Raw genomic sequence first — 12244 nt, 5'->3', positions numbered from 1 at the left:
GAGGAGATGGCGGGCCTACCTCCCATGGTAGCAGCAGCACAGCTCGCTCCCGGCGCCCTTGCTCGCTTCCACCTCCCGAGGAAGCCACATGGCTTCCGTGGAAGAAGCACGGCTCCCGTGGAAGCAGCGTGGCTCCTGACAGTGCACTCTGGTTCCCACTGGCTCCCGAGGAAATGGCAGGCAGCCTACTGCACACGATATCACGCAATGGGCTACTAGTAGATACAGAAATAGATATAGAGATATCAAAAACTAATTGTGAAGTGGATATCAGCAAGAGAAACGGTGTTATCCTAAAGATGCTCCCCTCTGAGGGATCTATAAGAATCTACAGCCACCCTCCCAGGATGGCGACAAGGAATGACCTCACAGCTGCCCAGTGAGGAGCGGGCAGGCAGGTGGCACTGTGATGAGCAGGAGTACAAGAAAGATTCCCAAGGTTGCCAGTGGGACACAAGAGAGAGAACATTCCTGGTTAGTCCACTGTGGTACAGGCTCCCCATCCCTGTCTCCAGGCATATCCAGAGGAGACTTGCGACTAGTTCCAGCCAATGAAATAGGAACAGAGGCGGCATCTGTAAGTTCCAGCCCCAGGCATTTAAGAGCTAGCATGCCAGCTCCCTTCACCTCTCACAGTGACTGGGAGCCACACACTGAGATCGGGAACGAGGGTGGAGGGTAGAGGATGGGTGCAGGTAGAATCCCGGCATCACACAGGAAAGAGAGTCGCTGACCCACATCACACTTCACATGAGCTTAAATAAACTTCCTTGTTACGCCACTGAGATTGGAGCTCATGTGTTACCACAGCAGAAAGTCACCTATTCTGACTACTTCAAGAAGGAAGAGTAAAAATCAGGAAAGTAAAATAAACCCCAGGAAATCAGAAGGAATGCGTGTTTAATTAAAATTTTTAAAAGCAATGGTATTTTGTATTAGTTGAAGGTAGACTACAATTGGAAATAAATAGACAGCATAGTCCCAGTGGCCAATAAAAATATTTTGTAAGAGTATAAACCTAGCCTTAGTTGGGTTGCTCAGTGGATAGAACGTCATCCTGCATACTAAAGTGTCCTGGGTTCCGGTCAAGGGCATGTATCTCAATGGCACGCTCCTCCGGGCCCTGTCAGGGAATGTGCAAGAGGCAACCAATTGACATATCTCTCTGTCTTTCTCTCTTGTACCCTCTCTCTAAAAATCAATGGAAAAATATCCTCAGGTGAGGATTTTAAAAAAATAATGACTAAAAAAAGAAAAGCACAAACCCAAAAGCTACCACAGAATGTGGGGAAGAAAATACTCTGGCAAAGTTGGTGATTGTAAAGAGGGAGGAAGGGAGAGAGGGGGGGAGGGATGCAAATTAAAATGATAAAGGAGATACAACTATTTATTCAAAAAAGATTCTATTAAATTTTAAAATCACAATAAAATCAATGTTTTTTTAATAAAAATATGTTACTTAAATGACTCAGGAAATGATAGAAAACAGGCATTTTATTAAACTGTAAGAAATTTGAAAAACCACCTCCAAAAACAGTCTTGGAAAAGTTATTACCAACCTTCAAGAACTAGCAATTCTTTACCTCAGCATTGCATAGAAAAAGTAGAAAATGATCATCATTTTACCCCATTATCAAAGCTTGACAGGTATAACAAAGATTTTATATGCTCTCATTTATGAATAAAAATTCCAAATAAAACTCGCAGTAAATTAAATTTGGCATAATATTTAAAAATTAACTATACTCAAGTAAAATTGATTGCAGAAAAACAAGAAGAGCTCCATATTAGAAAATCTATTAAGGTTCAAAAAAATAACACACAAGTTCCTCATGGGTAGAAACTCTTTCACTGATGTATCCTCAGCACAGAAAACACTGTCCAGAACACAGTAAGTGTTCAATAAATATTTATGGCATAAATTAGAGAGTGAATATATTAACAGATAAAAGGAGAAAATAACATGTGGTTATCTTTAAAGGCTATGATAATAAAGTTAATCAAATTTAACTCTGGCACCAAAGAAAAAAGTATAATAATAAAATTATGCAATATGTAACATGATTACTAAAGAAAATGTCTCAAATTATCATGCATTTCCCTGGAGGATAATAAGAAGACATGAATGCCCACATAGTGCCACATATTTAACATGTTCTACAAGTCCTAAACAATGCAATTAGCGAAGAAAAGAAAATCAACATAAAATACTGGAGAAAGAAGCAAAATTTTTATTTGCAGAAAATGTGATTGTCTACCTGAAAAATGCAATAGTACCTGAAAGTACTTAAAAATAATGAGAGTTCATTTACACAATGGAATACCACAAGGCTGCAAAGAAGGGTCTCTTACCCTTTGCAACAGCATGGATGGACCTGGAGAGCATTATGCTAAGCAAAATAAGCCAGTCAGAGAAAGATAAGTACCATATGCTCTCACTTATATGTGGAATCTAATGAACAAAATAAGTGACGGAACAAAATAGAACCAGAGGCACGGATATGTGGAACAGACTGACGGATGTCAGAGGGGAGGGGAGTGGAGGAATGGATAGAAGATGGTGAAGAGATTAGTCAAGGAACATACATGCATAACCATGGGCACTGACAACTGTGGTGAAGGCTAGAAGAGGGGGGTCAGGGACCAGGTGGAAGGGGAGCAAAAGAGGGGAAAATGGGAGACACCTGTAATTGTGTCAATCCAAAGAGGACCACACCAAGACACATCATAATTAAAATCCCAAGAGCAAAAGACAAAGAGAGATTAAAAACAGCAAGAGCAAAGCAGGTAGTTACCTATAAAGGAGCACCCATACGATTGTCAGCTGATTTCTCAACAGAAACCATGCAGGCCAGACGGGAATGGCAAGAAATATTCAAGGTGATGAATAGCAAGAACCTACAGCCAAAAATACTCTACCCAGCAAAGCTATCACTCAGAATCGAATGTCAGATAAAGAGTTTCTCAAATAAAAAAAAGCTAAAGGAGTTCATCACCGCCAAACCAGAATTATATGAATTGCTGAAAGGGGTTCTTTAGGAAGAGGAAGAAGATATAGATAAAAATTATGATCAACAAATACGTAACTATCAAAAAGTGAAACTAAAAGCCAAGGGAATTAAAAAACCTGATGAACAATATTAACTGGTGAATATAATAGAATCAGAGGTATGAAAGGGGAGTGGACTAACTATTCTCGGGGAAAAGGGGAGTGGGGGGTGCGGGAAGAGCCTGAACAAAAACTGTGCACCTATGGATGAGGACAATGGGGGGTGGGGAAAGGACAGAGGATGGGGTGGGAACCTGGTGGAGGGGAGCAATTGAGGGGGGAAAAAAATGAGGAACATTTGTAATAATATGAATAAAGGTTTATTTAAAAAAATAAAGTAATGAGATAGTCATGAAGTTAGCTAAGATAATTATATATAAAAATCAGTAACTTCCTTATATCCCAGCAATAAACAGTAAAAAAAATATAACTTAACAAAAGATTCCAATCATTAAGGCCATAGTAATGACAATGACAAATGACCTAAAAACAAAATCAAAATGATGCAGGACCTAAATGGACAAATACTGTTTTACAGGATCAGAAACAGACTTGGGTAAACATATCCTATTGCCAAAGGGGAAGACTTTTGATTACATTCAATATTGTAAAAGTATCCATTTTCTCCATGTTAATATATACATTTTTTTAAATACTACGGAAAAATAAACAAATGAGAATAGCCAAGAAAACACAATCAACTCTCTTTGATAAAAGAACAATTTGTAGGTTAGCTGTGGGTAAGACATGGCAAGACCCTTGGGCAAATTTGATGAGTTGTAATCGCCAAGGGAAGGAGTTGCCCCGGTAAAGCTGGGATGAGGGGCCCAGACTGACTCTACTGCTCCTCTCACCGAAGCCTGGGACAAACCTCCACCTCCCCCAAAGTCCTGCCAGAACTGACTGACACACGAGAGCAAACTAGGAATCTGAGAAACGGACACAACAGGGTGAAATTGTTTAGAACATGATAATGACATCTTAATACAGTGGGTATGAATTACATCAAGCGTGTCAAACTCAAAGGCCAACACAGGCCAAATAAACAAGGCATGTGGCCCGTGGGCTGCGAGTTTGACATACTTGAATTATATTATTCAATGTGATAGTAGGGTAACTGATTTTTAAAAAATCATAAATGTGACACCTAACTCATGTCATTCATCAAAATTAATAACTGATGAATTAAAGATTTGATGTAAAATGAAATTATATAAATGGTAATGAAAATGTAGGAATGTTTATGTAACTTGGGTTGGAAACTGTGTTCCCTAAGCAGAGCAGTTAAGCACAAACCATAAATCGATAGACTAAAGATCACACAATATTGTAAATTGTAAAACAAAATATAAAAGGCAAAAAAACTACAGGGAGATGTAGGTGGCATATGAGAAAGCACATACATGTATGCTTATTGAAATGTCTCTAAAATTGGTAACAAAACAGTTATAAACATGACTTTTTAAAAAGTGGGTCTCAGACATGCAGGTAATTCAGAAAAGGCAACAATGTGTCCAGCAAACTTTTAAAATGCTCAAGCACACTAGACATTAAAAGAAGAGAAAGGAGAGGTTTTGTTTTTCATTCATGCAATTAACGAAGTGGTAACATTCAGTTGCTGATACCAGCAACTTACACTGAGAAGATATTAACACTTACACTGAGAATGGAAATATATGTGTTCACATATATAAAACATACACTCATACAGTCTTAAAACTCACATACTCTTTGACTCAGCCATTTCTCACATACTCTTTGACTCAGCCATTTCTCACATACTCTTTGACTCAGCCACTTCTAAAAATTCATACTAGCAAAGGAAACCAATGAGAAATATTTGCTACATGATTAGCAAAAGGAAATCAGTTGGCTACAATGGAATATTACGTAGCCCTGAAAAATTATGCTGTAGAGGTATAGTTTATTGACATGGAATGATATTCAAGATATAATAGGAAGGGAAAAGCAGGTTGCAAAATAGAATACACAGAACAGTGTCTATCTCTTTCTGAAGAACATAGTACAGTGTCTATCTCTTTTTGAAGAACCTTAGAAGACTATATCCAAAATATGAACTGTGGTCTCCAGGTAATGAGATCCGTGGTGAGTTTTTTTTTTTTCCTTTTTGTCCATCCATACATTAATAATGTTTCTACGATAAACAAGTACCACTTATGTAACCAAAAAGAAAGTTTTAAAAAAAGTAAATTGAATTCTGTGGGAAAATAAACATTTATCCTAAAAATAAACTCTACCATTGAAAAACGAAAGCAAAAACATCTGCTTCCTGGACAGCGAGGATAGTTTTAAATCGTTTTAAATCGCTATATAGACAACCCGCTTCCCAAAGGCAGGGGCTCCATGTACCAGCCCCGGGGTACCTCGCGCCCAGCAGGCAGCCCCAACCACCCTCTCTCCCCCAACCTCCTATCTGACTACAACTAACTCAGCGCACAGCATCACTGTAGTCCTTGCTGTTGTGATCAAAACAGCATTTGAGTTTGCATTTTTCTTATTATTAATAAAAGCGGTATTTACTAATCCACACTAAAAGGTAGAACCATCAATGAAATGGCTGTTTTACTCACAGGGCTACTGATTCACTTTTTCCACAGGGGACAAAAAAGTGGCTTTGTCACCCATCATAAAAAAGCACTAATCAATATGGATGAAATTCTCTGGTGCAGGCAGAAGGGGAGGGAGTCATCACTGCTGTTGAAGAGAAAGGCTCCCTCGCAGTGACTTGCAGGCCGGGGTACCAACTCCCAGGGCCCAGCAGCCTCACGCCGACTGCTGAGTGCCCAGGCCGGGGCCGAGAGCAGGCAGACCTGCACAGGAAGGCGCTCAGCACACAGGAGCGAGGAATATTCCCCCAGATTTGCTAGCCTGTGCATCAGCTGGTGAGTACATTCCGTTCTCTCTCACATATATATGCCACAGCAGGTGGCAGGCCCTGGCTTCCGTAAAACCGTAATGAAAAATTTCACTGAGACCTAATAAGCATCCACAGGGGTCCTCAGGGGACAGGGTGGGGTCTGCCTGGCCCTGTGGGCTAACAGGAACGCACGGCAGGGCCTGTGCTGGTCTGACAGGTCCAATCCTCTGCCGGGAATATAGTAGGTGGGAGCAAGCCAGTCTGATAAGTAATGTGGCACTGGTTCTGACTTTCCCCTGATGTCTACAGACTGGGCCATGGCTTCCAGGAGGCCGGCTGATGGGCAGGGCGGTGTCTCCCAGAAACCTTCAAGGAAAAGATCCTCACTGGCTCGGCTGCTTTGGCCTGAGCGAAATGCCTGCAGCACCAGCACTCCTAGAGGCTGCTGTATCCTCAGCACCATCTCGATCCCACTGGCCAGCGCGTGGCCCTGCAGTTGATCCTGAGAGCTGCAGAGCAGCGATGGTGCTCGGCCAGCCTGCGTACGGAGCCCGAGCCCGCTGGGTGCCGCATGCTGCTGAGCAGTCTAGGAATGGAAGCCAGGCTCTGCAGACAAGCCTCGTGTTCCACTCCCCGACTCATAGCCTCTAACGCCAAGCATCCAACCCAACCAGCCCTGCGCCCCGTCCCACACCCACAGCTCCGTGCTTACTCTCAGACACACCGAACATCACCAGCGTCTGTACAAGAGCACAGCGCTCACTTACAGCCATCACTGCGCAGTGGCTGTTGGAACCAGTTTCTGAGAGGCCCTCGTAACGTAGGGGCCAGTGTTTTTGGAGGATGGATGGGCGAGCAGAAGAGGAAAACAACAATGAACTTCTTCAACCGTTGTTTGAGTGCTTGGCGTAAGCCAGGCTCCCTTTACCCCCCAGTATGGTGGGGGCTGCTGTGACCTCCATGGTGGAGATTAAAAAAAATATTCTCACGTTGATCTTTTGCTCACTCACTCTCTCAGTTGCCCAAGAATTTCAGAAAATATGAATTTCAGGCAATAGAGCAGTTGCCCCTGCCCAAAAGGAGATTAAAAGTCTGGTGGGAAAGAGAAATAATAAAACATAAATAAAAATTGCAATACCATATACCCACAGCATGCCTTTATAATACAGATTCCAAGAGAACTCATGGAATCTCTTCCTCTGCACCGCAATATTCTCTTCAGCAGAGCAGTGCCCAGCACACAGCAAACATCCAGAAAACACTCACTGAATGAGCAAATGAATGAATGAGCAAATAAATGAACGAGCAGTGCATGCCACAGTACATTTCACCCAATGACAATTATAACAATGATAACATAAACTATTCACTAAGCATTTCCCAGGGCTGAGCACCGTATCCAGCACTTTTCGGGGGCACTCTCACATCATCGCTGCCACAACGGCCACATTACTCAGTGAAACCCTATGATCCCCATTCTGCAGATGGGGAAAGAGATTCTGCAGATGTGCAGAGAGTTATACTCAGGGTCCTGTAGTCAGAAAGCAACAAAGCAGGCCTGCACACCCCTCAGAAGCCTGTGCTGCCCCGAAGGACAGAATAAGGCGAAGGGCAGAGAGGGAAGAGTGGAAGGAGGAGGGCGTCAATGGCTGCAGAAGCAGACCGTGAAGGAGATGGAACATTTTCCTGTTAAGTGCAGTGGGTTCTAAAAACTCTTTTCACAGCTGTGACGCCCTCTGGACTCAGATGTGAGCACCTCAAGTGAAAATGCTGGGACTCCATAGTGCATCCTCGCTCAGCACCTCCTCCATTGTTCACGTGAGTGGGTCCCGTCCCCAGCGGTTTATTCAGAGCTCCAAAACCTGCAGCTTGTGGAGGGGGAGGCGGGTAGAAGCTGTGAGCAGGGGCAACCCTGAAGCCCTCCTCTCTGTCTTCCCTCAAAGAGAAGAAAGCCCGCCCTCCAAGGACAGGCAAGGACAGAGTCCAGGGGTGTGCTAGAGCAACTCCATGGAGCGACACGCCAATTCCACATCTAAATCCCCAACTCCCAGTCCAGCTGCTTCTACTGATTCAAGAAATGAAGCAGCAATGCTATGACCATGCCTCACGACATTTTCAAGAAAATAAAGTGAATGCTGTCCCTTTCTTAACCCGCGTGGACCCTACGGTAAACTGCCTTAATCTTGCCAATAAGCATGAATTAAGTGCCAACTGTCTATAAGGCATTGTTCTACACACACTGAGCATTCAATGGTGATCAACGCATTCTACTGGGGATAGATAGACAAGAAAAGAATGAAAAATAAGAGCATTTTAAAGAGTGATGAGCGCGGTGACAAACATGAACAGGACGGTGGGCTAGAGGGCTCGTGGCGAGACAGGCAAAGTGGGAAACAGCGAGAAGAAAGCCTCTGGAGGGCGATGAGCTTGGCGCGTTGCAGGGGAGGCCTGTGGCTGGAGCGCAGGGAATGAGGAGCGGGTAGGACAGGGTGAGTACGAAAAGACAAGCACAGGTCAAGTCAGCTACAGCCTAGGAGGCCGCCGGAAAGATCTGGGGCAGTGCGCTGCCGCTGGAGGCTTTCACCGGCAACGTAACATGAACTGGGTCTTGCTTTAAAAGGCTCCCTCTGAATGTCACGAAAATGGACACACGTGAGGGACACACGGTACTGAACTGGCCCTCACTTTACCTGGCACAGGACTCAGAGATGCCACCTCATAAAGATAACTCATCCGCACGCCAGCATCCATCAGCCGCTAGGACTTCCACCTTTCTTCCGCCAGGAAAGACCACTTCCTCTAAAACTCAGCTCCCCTCTCCCTTGTCATTCCCTCCACGGATGAGGTGACAATAAAGGCATTATGCCGGAGGCTCACACATCTGACCACTTCTAAACAAGTCCTGAAAAGAGACAGAAGAATTGTGCACGGGGAGGGAGGGCCAGGGAGAAGGCATAAACACAATCCAATTCAAGCAATGCCTGAAACTGCCACCACCACCACGAGAGACCAGCAATCCAAGGCTACAATCAAGGGCCGGCTGGTCACTGGGCTGGTCAGATGTGATGACTGACGCAGAAGCCAAGACCTGACACAGGCCAGCTTGACGGTCATCTGCTAAACAACCTCTACAGGAAAACACAATTTCAGCATCAAACACACCGAAAGGCAGCCCACAGGAGGCTATATCTGTGGCAAGATCGCGCCAGAAACCCCGCTCATCTGACTCTGCTATTCATAAATTCTCCCTCCTGTTGGAGCACATGTGTTTGGGAGAGGAAAACGAATCCAAGTCAATTTTAGACATTGTTACTTGGAAGCCATCTGGAGTCCCTGGAAGCATAAGAAGTCGCCGCATGCCCTGCCCTCAGATGCCCACTGTAATTAGGGCAGTGTGCTTGCTTACATGGGAATGCAGGGTCCCCTATTCCCCAGGGATGTCCCTGCCCACACCTGACCAGATGCCAGCTCAGGCTCCACTTCCCACCCAAGGAAGGTATTTGGTTTCTCAGTCAACCTAGTGGAGAGCCCTCAAGGTGTTGAGCTTGCACTTTAATTGCATCCGAGGCCGGCTTCTCTGTTTTCCACCTGCTTCAAACCAGCTCACCTGAATTCCTTCACCACCATGGCAGCTACGAAACCCCTCCCCGTGGGGAGAAGACGGGTGAAAAACCCCCTCCAGCACACAACGCTGTGTTCAGAGTATGCCTAGTTTGGAAAGAGACCCACCAGAATCCTTACGTAACGTTAACGTGTGTCGGCACCCCGCAGAGCGGCTCCTGGGGACACTAGCCCAGCCGTGACCCATGTCACTGTGATGACAGCAGGCTGGGTCTTGCAGCTTCCTAGGGTCTGGCTCTTTCTCTCCTCCCTCAGATACCTGGCTGTGATCCTCTCTCTCTGCATAGCTTCGCTTCCCCAGAAGCTGGGCCTCTCTTCCTGCAGCCTCTCCCCCTACACTGAAACCAGTTCTGGGACCAAGCTGACAGCAGCACCGTGCCACCAGCACCTCCCCTACCACCACCCCCAACCCCCACCTCTCCACCCAACGCCCGGGGGGGGGGGGGGGGGGGGGGATCCAGAATCCTGTACAGTCATAGTCCCAGAAAGCAAACACCACCGCGGGAGGGAGGCTCAGCTCTGCTAAGCCGACCAGGCCCAACCCTCGCCCTGGATCCCTCAGCGGCAGCGATGCATTGGGCGCAGGGGAGGCATATTTGGAGAGCGACTGCTCTAGGTGGCTCCAGCACCATCAGAGCAAACACCTGTTTCCAGGAAGCGACATGAGCAAAGGGAGCGAGAGGGGAGTCCAGGGACAGGCGGGGAGGACGAGGTGAAAGGGCAGCTGGGGACGCAGGTGAAGGATGCGTCACACTCTGCGCTTGGCAACCGGCGCCTGGAGCAGCAGGCGGAGCGCGAGAGGGGCTCCGGGGTCCGGGAAGTTCGGAGAGGAGGGGTCGCCCCGGCGAGCAACACCTCGCGGGGGGGCAGGCAGCAGGGAGAGCGGTCCGGAGGCCCCGCGGGTTCCATCACCTGGGCGCTGCCGGCGAAGGCAGCCCGGCGGCGGGCGCGCACCGGCTGCGGCGGCCGGCGGGTGACCTACCTGCCCACCGTCTGGTTGGCCAGCTGGCGCATGCGGTTGAACTGCTTCTTCATCGTGGCCCCGCTGCCGCGCTAGCCCGGGAGCTGGGGAAGGACGGAGCCCGCCCGCCGCAGGTTACATGGCTCCCGCGCGGAGCCTCCCGGGCGACGGCGGCGGCGGCGGCACTGCGGAGCCTTCGGGCGCCTCTGGCCCGAGCGCGGCTGCCTCCCGAGGGCACCGCCGCTTACTCCTCCTCCCGCCGCGGCGCCTGCAGCCGCATCCTCCTCACGCGCTCCGCCGCGCCTCCATCCTAGCGTCCGAGGTCGGCGGGAGCGCAGTCCAGGTCCGCGGGGCTGCCCCCTGCCCGCCCCCAGCCCCAGCCCCAGCCCCAGTCCCGCGCTGGGGACCCGGGAGACTCTGCAGGCTAGCTGGCCCGCTGGCTGGGTGGTCTCCGCTGCGCCTGTGCGGAGGGCGCTGAGCATTCTGGGACTTGTAGTTTCTCATCCCAGAGCCCACCTTGCCTCTGACCAAAGTTACCAAGTACAGCGGGTTTTCGGAGGTGGGAGAGGGCTGTGTCCTCCACAGGGGCTTTGCACTTTGGCATCATTTGAGGAAGGAAGCGTTTTCCTGCTTTACAAAAATAACAAAGGAATACAACAGCGAAGTAAGAAAGTGAGCATCCGTCTTTCGTTGTATTTTAAATGAATGTGAGAAATTGATATTTTGGATTCACATAAAGAAGGTTCATGCTAGAAGGCACATCGCTCATAAAACTGCGACAGGTCGCCTGATGAATGTTGAGGCGCAGGGTTAAGCTTGGGGCATTGGGGTTGACAGGCAGGTTTTGAAGTAGGCATGGCATGCATCCTAGAAGCTTGATTCTTAATTTTCACCAAACCCAGAAGGTGACCAGAAGCCAATATAGAGGATATAAATGATTGTGGCATTGCATCAATGTACCAGTTAGACTGGGACAACTTCCGTGAATAACTTAGGTTCCAGTCTCTTAGCTAATCACATCTCCCTTCCAACCCAGGAGACCCAGGGGCACCAGCTGTGGCAGGCCTGGAGGGACCTACTTAGCAGCCCATTGGTGTCAGTGGGCTCTTTGAAAAGGGTCTCTAACTTTCTGCAGGCTCTGTCCATAGGGCAATGCAGATGGATGCAGCTTGGTTTTATCATTATCTATCAGGTAAGAGCAGTATTGTTGAGTGATAGGGGCTTTGGATCAACGCATTGTACTTCACATATTAGAATTCCAAATACTAATTGTATAACCATTAAAAAAACTGTGTAAGCTCTCTATGCCTACATTTTCTCATCTCTAATAGAAAAATAATACTTCCTAATAGATGGAAAAGTTCAAAAACTATGTTAAATTACCAGTAAAATGGTAACATAAATTTCTAAATAATACATTATGTCATACTTATTTACTAAAAATATGATTGTAGTTGGCATAATAGAGAGAGTACTATTCCTGCAACAGAGGTATAATCTGATAAATGAATGAGTTTTTTTTGAAATGGGATATTCTACATATGTTGATTATAGTCACAAGATGTCCTAAATATGGTTGTAAATCTCCTGCTGGCCAGCTGGACAAAAGATGGTTTGAGGCATGTCTTGGATGAATGAACATGGAATCTTTAATTAATTGTGAATTTAGCCTCTGCTTATTGGGTCAGGCAGTTCTAGCCAATTAATAGTAAAGCGTTATTTTCTTTTAACCAAT

At 46.6% G+C, this 12244-nt stretch overlaps 1 protein-coding gene across 4 annotated transcripts in view; it reads right to left on the bottom strand.

Moving 5' to 3' along the window:
• ARHGAP44 (Rho GTPase activating protein 44) overlaps positions 1-10956 on the bottom strand; it is a 163491-nt gene extending 152535 nt beyond the window's left edge. For 2 of the 4 annotated variants that reach the window (XM_084863920.1, XM_084863922.1), the window contains exon 1: positions 10531-10956. In XM_084863920.1, coding sequence (XP_084720046.1) covers positions 10531-10583 — 53 coding nt within the window. In that variant the 5' untranslated portion in view covers positions 10584-10956. The remainder of the gene's footprint in view (positions 1-10530) is intronic. The other 2 variants (XM_084863923.1, XM_084863921.1) reach the window with 1 other exon arrangement.
• Between the last annotated feature and the right edge of the window lie 1288 nt (positions 10957-12244).

This window comes from Pipistrellus hanaki (genome assembly GCF_964339955.1).
Source record: "Pipistrellus hanaki genome assembly, chromosome: 16".
Taxonomy (NCBI): domain Eukaryota; kingdom Metazoa; phylum Chordata; class Mammalia; order Chiroptera; family Vespertilionidae; genus Pipistrellus; species Pipistrellus hanaki.
The sequence above is the reverse complement of the archived record's forward strand: the minus strand, read 5'-3'. Positions and strand labels throughout refer to the sequence as shown.